This window comes from Sander lucioperca, chromosome 17 (genome assembly GCF_008315115.2).
Source record: "Sander lucioperca isolate FBNREF2018 chromosome 17, SLUC_FBN_1.2, whole genome shotgun sequence".
Classification (NCBI taxonomy): domain Eukaryota; kingdom Metazoa; phylum Chordata; class Actinopteri; order Perciformes; family Percidae; genus Sander; species Sander lucioperca.
In genome coordinates, this window is record NC_050189.1 from 25,081,644 (window position 1) to 25,095,928 (window position 14,285).

The 14,285-nt window shown below is 42.1% G+C and overlaps 1 protein-coding gene across 3 annotated transcripts in view; it reads right to left on the reverse strand.

Moving 5' to 3' along the window:
* LOC116039922 (ADAMTS-like protein 1) overlaps positions 1-13,202 on the reverse strand; it is a 113,656-nt gene extending 100,454 nt beyond the window's left edge. The window contains exon 1 of one of the 3 annotated variants that reach the window (XM_035994093.1): positions 12,880-13,196. In XM_035994093.1, coding sequence (XP_035849986.1) covers positions 12,880-12,936 — 57 coding nt within the window. In that variant the 5' untranslated portion in view covers positions 12,937-13,196. Of the gene's footprint in view, positions 1-12,879 lie in introns of all 3 variants that reach the window. The other 2 variants (XM_035994092.1, XM_031285119.2) reach the window with 2 other exon arrangements.
* Positions 13,203-14,285: the final 1,083 nt, after the last annotated feature.

Genomic DNA, 14,285 nt, shown 5'->3' on the forward strand with positions numbered 1-14,285 from the left:
AATCTGCAAACTGGCCAAGCCTCTACAACAACCTGGATTAGAGCAGCAGAAAGAAAAGCAATCCTTCCTCTGCCCTGGATCGTCACATAAATGCAAGGAAATGTCCATCCAAATGTATCCCAGCAGTTGGAAACTTTGTCAATAAATAGCTTAATGCACATAGGCTGTACGGCTCGAAACTTATTGCACAAACACACACTCAATAGATTAAGGGCCAGGTGTAAAATAAGCATGAGTGCTCCTCACCCTCTTAAAAAACAAACTTGACATGAGAATGTGCTCACCTCTGGCCAAACCGCTACCATATTTCTATTTCTCTGTCTTTTTCTCTTTCTCACTGCGGTGGAGGAAATCATCTTGCCACACCTTCACTCTGCACCGCACTGCAGAGGAAGAGGCAACCTAGAGGGTGGGGTCGCTGCAGGGCGAGCACACACACCTATGGCCTATGCACAACGTGCATGCATTGGTCATCTGTCACCCTCTTTCTCGCCTACACTCAGAGTTTGACCTGTGAGGAGCAGGAAGCCTGGGAGCTGAAGTAGGCTAGAGCCAGGAAAAGGGAGAGGCTGTGGATGAACCCCCAGACCCAGGAGCAGGGCTCAGCAGGAGCTAAGTGAGTCAGCCAGTGGGCATGCAAGGCCACACTGTGGAGCTAAGCCTAAACTATGAGTTTACAAAGACTAGCAGGAGGAAATGAAACATGGATTTAGTATATAAGAATACCTTTACCTGGCTTGCTGGGCGTTCTTAATTAGCATAAACAAAAGGGAGGCATAAATCAAATATGTCAAGTAGATAAAAAAAAAAGGACATGTACGCTCACACTTGCAGATTTACGTTAGGAGCGACCCAAAAGATAGTGGCATGTTGGAGCACGAATCACCTAAGGTTGCATTACAGACACACATGGATGCACAGCTAAAAGTAAAAAAAAAAAAATAATAATGTAAAGTTAGAGACAAGCGAGACAGTTTTGGCACACATTGTTGAACATGAACCTACATCCTCCGCTGCACCTCAAGGCAGTGTGTCTGCCTGACACACCTGCACACAGCAACAGATCTAGTTACTTAACAGCTGGTACAAATAATAACTTTATACCTCTGCTGTACCTACTTTGATTCATTGCACTTTTACTTTTTAAGTCGCTAAAATACTATAAAGAATAGCTCCACTCTTCTATATTGCAAAACCTGCGTAGTGGTCTTTCAGTACCACAGATGTCAGTAAACCTAAATGTTTTGTTAGCATTGCCCAATTCCACATCTGTTGTATAAATTAGCGGTCTGCAAGCTCAGTCTGGTTTTAAGGAAAATATTCCCCTGCAAAAATATTTGTTGTCAGCATAGATTAAGCCACTGCAATTACAACCACATATTGTAATATTAACGCTGGGTTAGTGAGCATCCTTCAATATGAGGTGAGACACTAGCATTTTGTTAGCTTTGGGCAAGTGCAATAAATTCCAAACCTTTTATGCAAAATGGCGGGTTGCCAGTTACATTTAGGTGGAACTACAATGCGCTCAGACAAAATGTTAAAGTGATTGATCGACCAACTGTCGTGAATTTGGCTTCTCATTAACATGTTGTGTGCTATGGGAAAATTCACTGGCCAAACGTTAGAGATTTATTCCAGTTACATTATCCAGTTTGTGTTTTATGAAGGTTTTATGTCACCTCTTCTGAATACATGGCCTATTTGTCTTCTCTCTGCAGTCTGCAGAGCCAGTTCAAGTAAAACACTTAGGGACTCAAAGATTAAAGTAAGATAGGTCCAATGTAGTATGAAAAATATCAATCTAAAATGCAAAAACATTTGCAGCATTATTTTCCAATATCATTCATCACATGTCTAACTTGACTGAACGGTAGTAAATACAGTACAAACATTGCTTCCATGACCATTATCAAGGTTAATAGGCATGCAAGAAATGTGCAGATCAATGGGCCATAAACTTCACCATAGTTTGACTTTCTTTTCTTCTCCTTTAACAAAGTGAGTGTGAAGATCACAGATCAGATAAGATCAGGACATTAGTCATCGCAGTCTGTGGGTAAATGTTTAACCACTGAGTAAGGATGTGTTTCCCTCCTATATAACATTTGTTGTGCAATTTTGCTGTAATAAATTTCATTTAAGATTGCATCCCCTTTTTTCTTTGGTAATCCGTTAACAGATTAGTTATTATCCCATGTCTGGTACTGTAATGGTGATGATGAACTGTAATCTTATGTCTGTAATCTGCATATAAGTATTGATAAGGGTGTAGACTTAGGGATGGGACAAAATATCGATACAGCAATATATCCTTGTCCCTCTTTATCTGATGCGCGAATCAGTACACTGGCGCCAAATGTCGACATCTTAATTAATAAAATAAGGCATTCTAAATAGGTTTTTCCTGCTCCTAGCGTCGCTACTTCATGGCTCCTCGAGGTGGCGCTCAACATATGAATGAGGGAAACTTGAACAGAAGTTAACTAGCCGAAGAGTTCTATTATTTGCCTTTACCCACTTAGTAATTATATCCACATTACTGATGATTATTTATCAAAATTGTGTAAATATTTTGTCAAAGCACCAATAGTCAACCCTACAATATCGTTGCGGTATCGAGGTATTTGGTCAAAAATATCGGGAGATTTGATTTTCTCCATATCGCCCAGCCCTATTGTCGATAGCCCCTCTCTTTTCTTTTGGTTGAGGCTAATCCCTTTCCCACACCCCCAGCTCCTGTGCCAAGCTACCACGCACCAGACACAATCTGTCCACTCATCGCAGAGACCAAACTCATCAAGGTCACCCTCCCACCTCCAATCATACCAATCCCCAATCATGTTAGTATCAGACAGACATTCTTTCTCTCCGATTATGATCTCCCTTTCTCTCGTCTCTCACACACACACACACACACACACACATCTTGAACGCTGTGCATATTTGGCACAGACATAGTTCCTTCTGATCATGTAATGATTTGCCCGTAACCATTACTCTCTCATGCGATGATAGAGCGGTTTGTACCTGTCCCGCAGAGAGCTGCAGTCGGGCACATTCCTGCTGCGCCCTCCTGCCAATCAATGTCAGCTAACAAACTTGTCTTGAACTGACACACGCGCATCCTTCACCAACTTAAAACATACATGCGGCTCTTGCTCTTTGTACTTATGCACACACGCAGTATGCCATTGTTCGTCAGTGACAACATCCCCGTTTTCTCACTGCGTCTGGCAAAATCCTGAAAGCCTCTCCCTCATTCCATCTTCCTCCCACATCAACAACAAAACACTACACTTAATGTCTTTGATGAATGGCACAGTTCACCTCAGACATTAGGTCACCTTGTTTTGCACTTTAATGACACGACTTCCTGAGGTTTAATCAAAATCCATTTGGTAGTGTGATGTTAAGATGATGTAGCATGCACCTGGAGTAAATATTGTATGAAATATTGAGCGTGACAGATGAACAGACAGATATTTCCCTGCAGGACCTCAAAATGTCAGCAGGTTTATTAAATGAGATGTTATTTCTCGGGGTCAGGACTAAGAATTCACTGATCTTCCACTCTGGGCCAAAAGCTTTTATTTTGACCAAAATAATGTCATCTAAGAATTATTCCAAACAATGAGCCCCAGAATAGACTTTACTTAGAAACCACTTTAAGTTGAGTAGAAAAACTATTAAGACCCTGTTTACACTTGGGTTTAAAATGCATCTTGGGCAATCAGATAACGAGTGGACAGCGCTTAATACAAAACGACCACCAAGATGCATTGCAATCCGATCACTTAAACCACTAGCCGAGGTGGTCTGGGATGCATTTGACCACATATCTTTAAAATTGTAAATGCTAATAATGCATCCCTGACAGGGACGTAACAGAAAAATATGTTGAATGAAAAATGATTCAGCAATTCTTTAAATAAAATTTGTAATTTCGCAACAACGGGTGGTTTGAGGCTCTTTGACTTCTCGATTGGCAAAAGTAACTATTTTAAGATGTTTTAAATATCAAACACATAAGATACTGATCAAAAATGATAGATTCATCAAGAATGAAAGTAATCATATCAAATGTATAGGACATGAATACAGTATATCATTGGATAATGCAAGTGATCACAAGATAAATCTGAGGGGGCCATGAGATGATTAACGGGGCAGGAAAGAAGAAAAATCACGTTCTGCTGCTCATATTTAGAGTATGACATTTATCTTGTGAAATACTGGATTGCTTTACCTCTTTTTAAATTTTGTCAATAACTGTAATAACAACAGTCAACATGGTGCAAGACATATGCTAGGTTACACCTGCCCTGCATCTTATTCTCAGCTAGTTCACTGTCTGTCTGTCAGTCCATCTGTCTCTCATCATTGAGCTTACGGTATATGATCTCTTCTGAACACACAGTTTAGGATCTTTCATACGGAGCCGAGTATCCAGTATCTGTCATATCAGCTTGGTGGCTTCACAGGCCACCTGGTCACCGCAATCCCAACTATTCCAGCTATGAAGCAAATCACGCTGAGATGAGAGAAGAAACTGCACTGATAACACAGGCCTCATTTAAAAAGAGCATTACTGTATATCCTGCTGATGTGAAGGAGGAGTGGAGAAAATGAAGGGTGAGTGACATGCTCAATGTCAAATGTGCACTTTTCCAGGTCATGGTTGCCAAATACTTTTCGAGCTGCATACCTGTCAACAGGGAGACAGGAGGAGAGGATGGGGAGGGAGCGCTGAGAGGATTCGGACCACGCAAATTCAAACAAGCTGGGCGCATTGGGGACTGTATTTCTGAGCGTCGTACACCCCCCGAGTGAGATCCGACGAGACACCAGTGTAGATGATGTCACCGCACAGAGGTATGCTGGGACAAAATTCCACAGTGGCACTTCAAATGCAACGCCACGGTGAGGCCATCAGCGAGCCAAAGACCGAAAACAACAGCGACCTGCGGGTGCATTTTTCTCATATAGGGGTAATTATTTTCACAGGTCAAACATCAATCATTGCACAACATACAAATAACAAGCCTGTACAGGTGTTTTGAAAGCATACACATTTGAATAAAAGGTAATTTAAAGTTCACAGTGAAGTTCACTCTTAGTTCAGACCTGCCCCTAATGTATCTTTATCTTTAATTTTTTCAAGCAATGCAAAGCAGCTGTTATTTCCCATGACTTCACATTTTCCACCTCACACTCTTACAAATAACACATAAACACACTTAAGATACACTTTAAACTTCACACAAACATGCTCCAAAAGACCACACAGTGGGCTCACTCAAAAAGGGGAGACCCAGGCCTCTTTACAGGGGCCAGAAAGTCTGTGCTGCGGCCCGCTACATCTGTGCTGTGTCACTGCTCACCACAGTGTGTGCGCTAGTGCATTTCATACAGGGCACCGTAGTCCTAGGTAATCCCTGTGAGCAGCCTGGGAATGGTCCCATGGTCACACCAAACACACACACACACACACACACACACACACACACACAGCAGTCACAAGACTACAGACACACTCACACACCTTTGGTGGAAAACAGCCAAGTATATTTACTCAAGTACCGTACTCAATTTACGCAATTTGAGGTAGTTGTCCACTTGACGAGGCTAGCTGTATCCCCGTTTCCCGACTTCTTGCTAAGCTAAGCTAAGCGACTGCTAGTGGTAGCTGTATATTTACAGGACAGATATGAGAGTGGTAGTGATCTTCTAATCTTACTCTCAGTAGGAAGGTAAACAAACATATTTTTATGAGCTTGGCGATACCTGTCACCAACAATGTCATTCAACACGGTAATAATCAAATCTTTTGTGTTAAAATAACATGCATGCAATGGCTTTTGTCTTGCACAGTCAGTATGTGCACGCATTGCTTCTGAGAATCCCCCTTACTTACACTATTTGGACCCCATACGGATAATGCAGACTCCACAAGCAACGATGAAAACTACCATGAAGCAATTACAGAATGTGAACATATCAAACGGCTTTTGCTTAATACAGGTCACCCATGAATAGTATGAAAAATGGTCGACACTGAAGCGCGCATTTACACAGAGATCCACATGCCAGACACACACCTACTTTGCGAGCATGCATGATTACATGCTCATCAATCTGCTTCTGTGGGCGTATGCATAGTAATCTTAATAGCACATCATTTGTAAAGGGGTCTCCAGTGTTTAGTCATAGTGGCTCGACGTTTACTCAAAGCACATGTGGCCACGGGGGGAAGCAGATGTGAGAACGGCAGAAAGCGTCATTAGCCTCGCAAACATTCGCCGCAGTCAGCCGTGGAGACCCTGTCAGACACCGGCACTGCAGACCTTCAGTCAATCATGTTTCCACTGGATTTAACCATTCGTCCTTGTCCTTTTATACATAACCTGTCTCACATTCTTACGCAACCTCCTTTTTCCCCTTTTCCAAAGGAGTGAGGTCAGCAAGAGAGATAACCAGTATTTGTTTTTCATGCCTGTCAACCAGTCAGTGGATCTGGAATTACTGCATCTCCATTTTCTCCAAGAAGCTACAGTTGAATATTTATGCGTTTTACTTTTCAATTTGATGCCTGTGACTTTGTTCTACATTACTCCAGCTTGGCCTTTTGCTCTTTGTGCACGCTTCATGCAACCCTTTCCCTCTCACTCCATCAATATTGCTCCCCCCCCACCATTTCTACAGACATCCTTGTGTCTGAGTGTGTCTCTGTCTCCTCTTGCTCTCTCCTAAATCCACATCAATATCACTCCATTAATATTCCACCCTTCCTTTCTATCTTCTAACGTGGCACTCACCTGTATATATTTTCGGTTTTACTGCGTTTTATTTAACCCTATTCATTGACAAAGATGTTATTCAATTGTATTCTTTCTCACCTGCTACATCTTTGGAAGGACTTGGCTTTGACCTGCGTATTTTCATATTAACACATCAATTCCTTGAATACTTATGACCATTTTGCTTGTTTCCTCTTTGACTCAATTACTAAAAAGGGCTAAAACATAATCACTGTCTTGCACATTTCTCCGATACCTTTTCCTGTCCCTCTCTTTCTCTCCCAATCTAGACTTTTAGCCTCCAATATCTTCCCCTTTTACTTTTGTCTTTCCTCTTTCCGTCCCTCTGCAGAGTCCTGTCTGGCTTCTTCCTCTCTCCAAACGATCCTCCTCAGTACAGTTTCAACACACACACCTCCTACCTGCCCTCCCTTCTAATTAGGCGTCAAAAGAGGGGCTTGAGTGCTCCCTCTCCCTTCTCGTTAGCACCACTCCCCGGCACTCCCGCTGCAATTCCACCCTGGGACGGATCTGAGGTCAAGGCCGGGGCAAAACAGAACAGACAGAACTAGACACATGCTCAAGCCAAGGCAGAGCAGCTCAGTTGCGAGGTTCTGCTGCTTATGAGATTGGCTGTGTGTGAAAAATGTGCAAGCCAGATGATGCACAGAGGGCCCCGGCTACGGCAAATGAAGTTTGAGCTGGCCTCCAGGAACACACAACAGGATAAAACAACAACGCTCAATCACGCTGACGGAAGGGACGTGGGCTCACTACAGATGGAGCCCAAGATGTTTCATAAGAGGAACAGGATGTTAGAGGCTCCGCTTTTCAGCCCAGCAATGACAAATACACCTCATGAAGGGGCACTAGAGGAAACAGAGAGGGGACGGAGGGCAGCCACCTGCAAAATCACAATAGAGCTGACTATCTATGATGGGCGTGGGACCTACAGAGGCCATCACTGCTGAACTGGACACAAAAAGTCCCTCTGCTGTAATGTTGCCATCTGCTGGCACCTTTCTATCAATGCGTGACTGCAGCAGCCCAATATAAAATCTGAGTTTTGCAGTGTGTGTGTGTGTGTGTGTGTGTGTGTGTGTGTGGCACAATAAGACATACTGAATTTCCTGAGAGCCACATGAAACCACAGAAACTCATTATGCTTTTTGATATTGTAGTCTGAACAACACGCCCTCTTCCATACACTTTGGCATTACACTGCAACATGACTCCAGCAAGGTATGCCATTTACTGGCACAGGCCACTTTGGGCAGTCAGTCAAAGCATTTTATTAGAACTTGGCATCAAGTGATTGAAAGGCAAGCAACACTATCAAGTTCCACAAGATTTTGGAGAGCAAAATCAGCAAAAGACATATTCTCCGTTCAACATCTTTTCAATTTTCAAAAGGCTTGGTTTGTTAATCAACTCCTGATGTGAAGGAAAACATTGACACTTTGGGAAATAATCTATTTTGTGGGCGCCTGGTTAGCTCACCTGGTAGAGCGGGCGCCCATATATAGAGATATACTCCTCGATGCAGCGGTCGCGGATTCGACTCCGACCTGCAGCCCTTTGCTGCATGTCATTCCCCCTCTCTCTCTCCCCTTTCAAATCTAAGCTGTCCTATACAAATAAAGGCCTAAAATGCCTCAAAAAAAACTTTAATAATCCATTTTGTTTTCTTACTGAAAATTCAATGAGAATATCGATGCAACTATCATGTCTGTATGCTAAATTTGAAGCTATGTCCAGGGGACCGTTAGCTTAGCTTAGCATGAAGACTGGAAATGGGAGCTAGCCTGGCTCTGTCCAAAGGAAGAACATTCTGCATACAAGCACCTCTATAGCTGACTAATTACCACATTTATCTTGTTTGTAAAAACAACACAACATAGCTAGGCTGTCCGTTTCCATTTATGCTAAGCTAAGCTAAATGTCCCCTAGCACCAGCTTCATATTTAGCATGGAGACATAGAAGTCCTATCAATCTTCTCATCTAACTCTTCACCACAAAGCAGATAAGCATATTTCCCAGGATATCAAAGAATTCATTTTACTAAATAGTTGGTTCTGGAGTCAAAGACAAATGCACTCAGTCAGGTCTGGCAAGTGTCTGTCAACACTGGGGTTGCAAAAATAGGGGAAAACTGTCTTTTAACAAATGCAATACCAGAGACAAGCTCATCATCTGGAACAGCTAGCCAGGTCTAATATTATATATTCTTCTCAGGCCATGCCCCATTTGTGAAATCTGACTGGGGATTTTGTATTTCTACAATGGCTTCTTTGAAATGAAAGATCTTCAGGATTTTCAACAAAATAAAAGAAAAAATACAAATTGGAGATGAGTGTTCGACCTTAGCCAATCTATTGTAAATATTGTTGAACTTTCTTTGGGACTCAACATCCAATAGAAGCTGCCATGTCTTGTTCTGTTCTGCAGTACTTTTCCTTCCTTGGCCTGCTGAGAATGAAGTGAAGCTACTGCCTTTTGGCATGGCTCTACAGGGATGAATGCCTGCTCTCTGGATGTCTGGTATTGGAAGAGAAGCACCCAGCACACCTGAGTAGGACACACAGGAAACATTGCTACTGTGCCAGGAACATCAAGAGCATTGAATGAAAAGTGAAGAATTTTGCAGCGGGTACCAATTTATGCAAACATGAGTACCAGTGAATTTTGGCCTTGGAGTGAGAGTAACATTGCACACATACACTTCCACACTTAACAGCCCTCGGTCTCACTCCACAGATTAAGCCCAGATGGGAACAATGAGATGAGTATAAAGGCTTTTGCAACGTAACTAAAAACACTCGCTTTTGTTAACACTCCAAAAACTTGCTCCATCCATCACTGGCCAGATGTTCTCTGAAGCCCTTTCCTTTTCTCCTCAAGTGGGACCAATCCCTTTCAAAATTAATTCCCTTCCCATTCCACTCGCGTCCACAACAAAGGCCCTCATGAAAGCTAATTGGATAGTTTGTGGTCTTTACGATCAAGCAATCAAGCCGAGGAGCGTGTTTCGGAGAACAAGAGATGTTGTTGTTGACGGACGATCACTTGGGACCATTTGCACGCCGTGACCCCACTTAATCCTGCCATTAGACCCCAAAGCTTCCCCATCCTGAGGACTTCAATACACGCTGCTCGCTGCATTAAGACTCTGAGAGGGACCATTTCCTTGAATAAACATCAAAATCTGTTGCTTTTGTGGCTAATGTCCTTTTGAATTCCAGCTGATTGCGGCAGCCATAAAATGCGATGAAGTCTGGCAGCTGACTTAAATCCATCATGTGTCGAAAACCACCATGTAGTTTAGCAATAACTCCCAAAAGGAGAGCAATTTTATCAACTGTAAAAGATATTATGGTAGCAGTCTGCTGCTGTGTTTTATTTGAAGCAATGATATCAAGAGGTTTAGACTAATAACTTCACCCGAATTTCTGTCGGAAAAAAGATTTAACAGAGCACACACCAAAAGTTTTATCTCTGTCTTTATAAGTATGGATGTAGATACGGACTTTATTACGCTGATTGTCGCAACGCTACCGTTGATATTTCTCTACTTCCTGCTTATGATTCTCAACAAATGCACTTGTGACGCAGTGGCCTTTACTGTGAAACTAGGTCACGTTAGCTAAGCTGGCGAACATTTCCAAAAATGTGTGAATGTAGACATTGTCTGCATGTTTTTTTCAGGAGATTGGTTTGAAACGTTTGAAAGGTTTAACAAAAGTTTATTATTACCAACAAACTTTTAACAACAGGAATTTAAAAAGCACTACGGGCTATGTTGTTTGTTCATGTTAGCTTACACATATCTTGATATGTTGCACACTGGAAATTACATTATGGTGAGTTTGGGTATTGGAACCGGTAACACCTGTAAAAACAAATTAGAAAAACTGACAAATACAAAATTAAGATTCATCACTTAAGAAATATTTACCTTTTAACAATAAAAGCACAAACGGCAAAAGCAAGAGAGGCACAGAGAAGCAAGACAAAAAATGAACAAAAATGAAAGCATACAAAAAGGTTTTGCTTTGCTCCGTCGCCCTGGCAGGTGCCAAATCGTGATTTACGGGCACTAACCTTTGTGCTCAGAGAGATGCTTTTTGTGTCTTTTAAAAGGGCACAGCCTCTTGCACACACAAATACCCATCCAGCAGAAAAGGAAAAAACTGGTTCCACTTTGCTGCACAAATCAAGGGAATAGAGTGAAATCAACAAGACCCTCCAAGAATCACTCGAGGTATGTCATTATGTCACCCACAAAAGGAAGGCCTATTCCATTTAGGGTTGGAGGCACAGGCCATTTGGCCCACACACATGTTACACAACTTCCAACAGCCATACACACAAATATAGAGTCTCATTCTTCAGTTAAATAGTAATGTCGAGACTCTGACCTAACAGCAAGGATGAAAAGAAATGACCACCGCATAGCAGAGACCCCGGGAGGCAGCACTTGTTGATCCCTGGTCTCTGAAGCAAAGCACTGGGTCACCCTGGTGTGTGTGAAAAAGACAAATGTCCAGTGCTGACTCATGCTGCACAGTCACTTCTTGCACAGTAGAAAAGCTTGTCACAACCACTTGAGCAAAAAAACCTACCAAGTCATTATTCTGTCTCGATGTGTGACACCAAACAATCAAACCGCCGCCACTTGTTGTAACACAGAATTCAATGTGAGAGCGTATCATTCAACACAACAGCGTAACACAACAGCGTAACACTCTAGACACTGAAATGAACAGCACATGGAGTTGAGTACAATCATTTATAATGGACGCTCATCACAGACAAATTTCTGTTAATGTGGAAAGTTAACGGTCAGTCATTTATACTTTTCAGATAATTATGAAAACATTTATATCAAACGGTCTTACATCAGCAGCTTCACACTGATGCTCATACGCATACATTAATGTGCCAATTCATGATTTGCTTCCCAATAGGCCTATTTAAACTGTAACCTAATGAGGCCAGCACTGGACAGTGGCCTGGAAAGAGTTGCAAAGCCCCAAGTGCTTCTCTGTCACTGACATTCACTGATTACAGTGTGGACGTGCTCGGCGGTGCTATACGGCAGCCAGGGTGTCTAAAGCCCGAATCACCTTGAAGTGCTATTAGCACCTGTCGTCGTCATTTACGCATTCTGACAGTGACATCCCACCCCTCTGTTTAAGACCTAAAATCTGTCTGCAGGACAAACAACTGCTTTGTGTGCCACTTAAAAGCCTTGCTCGGCTCTTGATGTGCCGTTATGCAGCATGGGTCAGCTTGCACATAACTTTGCCTGCATTAATTAGGCCTTTAAGAGATACCATGTATTCCAGTAGTGATTAGTGTAAGCTGAGTGCACTGATTTAAGCAGTTTGTCCAATGCAGGACTGATAAGCTTTGACCTTTCTGAGGATGACCTATGCTCTGTCTATTTAAATTTCAGGTCTGCCATTGCAAGGTAATAGGAAGGACTCAACTCTATATACAACTCAAATGAACTGACCTTTTGTTACAGTATCTGAGTATATATACTGTTTCCTGCTGTCGATACCTTATTACAAGATATTTTATCAATTCAGATTTGCAGACAATAACACACTGTTCCTCCTCTCATCCACTGTACAGCAGCATTGGACCTGCTTCAGCATCAATGGAGGAAGAGGATGACCACTGAACACTTCATCACGTCCCAAAATAAAAAATAAAATCATCATTGTCAATAATGGCTCCTGTATATAGATACATAGCCTGTATATACCTGTAGGATTAGAATAAATCCTGTTATGAATTCTATATACATGGATATAATAAAATAACCAAAGCACCTGGGTCCCCATTGAGTTACAATAGTGAGTGTTACTTTAGAGACAGAGGACAGGTCAAATCCAAAGCACTTGTCTTTTTGTCTGTTTCTTAAAAGTAAAATACAATCAAATAAATCTAAACAACAGCGGTTTCGTGGAGCGCCAACTTCACAAACGCATTTATCTCAGACTGAAGTGACGCGCTTTCCTCTCACATGTTAAATGATTGAATCAAACGTTGCATTAGTGTGAAACGTACCTTCACACAAACAGCGAGAAGAACCAGTCCAGCCGTCCACAAGCAGCCCCCTGTCATCTCTGACGCTGGTAACTTAATGTAATTTCAAACTGTAGAGAGGTTGGGATTGCCCGCTCTGTCCCAGTCTGCCCAGTCGCTGCTCTCCTCTCCGCGCTGCGCTCCGGCTCCAGTTCACAGAGAGAGAGAATAAAAAGGTAAAGTCAGCCAAGAACTGCCGGAGAAGACATGACACCTCACTGGTCGCTTCCAGATATTTTGTTCCCCCAGCAAACACGTTGCTGCTAAATTTATGTTTGCATACCAGGCGTGCGTCAGGAAAAGGGGCTCACCCACCTTACATTCTTAAAGAAACACACTCCTGGGCTGTTGCGCGCTGATAGGCTGCTTACTGCACAGACATGCGGAGTTTTAAGTGATGCTTGGTTCTCAACTCAAGTCCACACACTGAAAAGTCAGATTCTTTTGAAATGTGGTCCCATTTTTAGGCCCATGTGAGCTCAGGTGTATTCATGTCCATTCTTGTTTTTTGGGTAAGTTACACAGAGTCTTTAGGTCAGGGAATCACTTTTTGAGCCAATGAAGACTTTTAGACCCACAATCATTAGGCTAAACTGTATAGCACAAAGAACTACTTCGCTCCTTCAGTGCTTCATGTAGAAAGTTGGAACTTTTTGACATGCTTCGTCCACAGATTTCCCATGAAGCCACAGCAAAAGATTTCTAGAAATCTTGGCGGGAATTTTGATCCTGAGTTGTCAATATCAACTAGGCCTATATGCATCCTATTCCTGCAGAATTGAACTGAAAATTATTAAATTAAAAACATCAAAGCAGCTTAATAGTTTTACAAATAAAAAAAGTTATTTGCTTTTTTAGCTAGCGTTAGATGAGAAGATTTATACCACTCATAAATATCTACGGTATATTTACAGTAGTTGGAGCCAGCAGCTGGTCAGCTTAGTTTAGCACAAAGGCTGGAAACTAATGGGGAAAAGCTAGCCTGGCTCTGTACAAAGGTAAAAACATCTGTACCTCTAACGCTCACAAATTAACATGTTAATGTTGTTTTTTAAATCTTAACAAAAATCAGAGTGTTAAAATCACAATTTGTTGTTTTACATCTTTAAGCTACGCAAACGGGGCTAACGTTTCTGGCTGGTGAGAAGACAAGTAAATCTCACGTCTATACAGTAAAAATGTAGCTACAGCCAGCAGCCGGTTAGCTTAGCTAAGCACAAAAACTGGAAGGGAAACGGCTAGCCTGGCTCTGTCCAAAAGAAAACAAAATCCACCCCCTGTACCACTAAAACTCACAAATTAACATGTTATCTTCCGACAGAGCCAAGCTCTGTTTTCACTTGCTTTCAGTCTTTATGCTAAGCTAACCGTCCAGCTACATATTTACC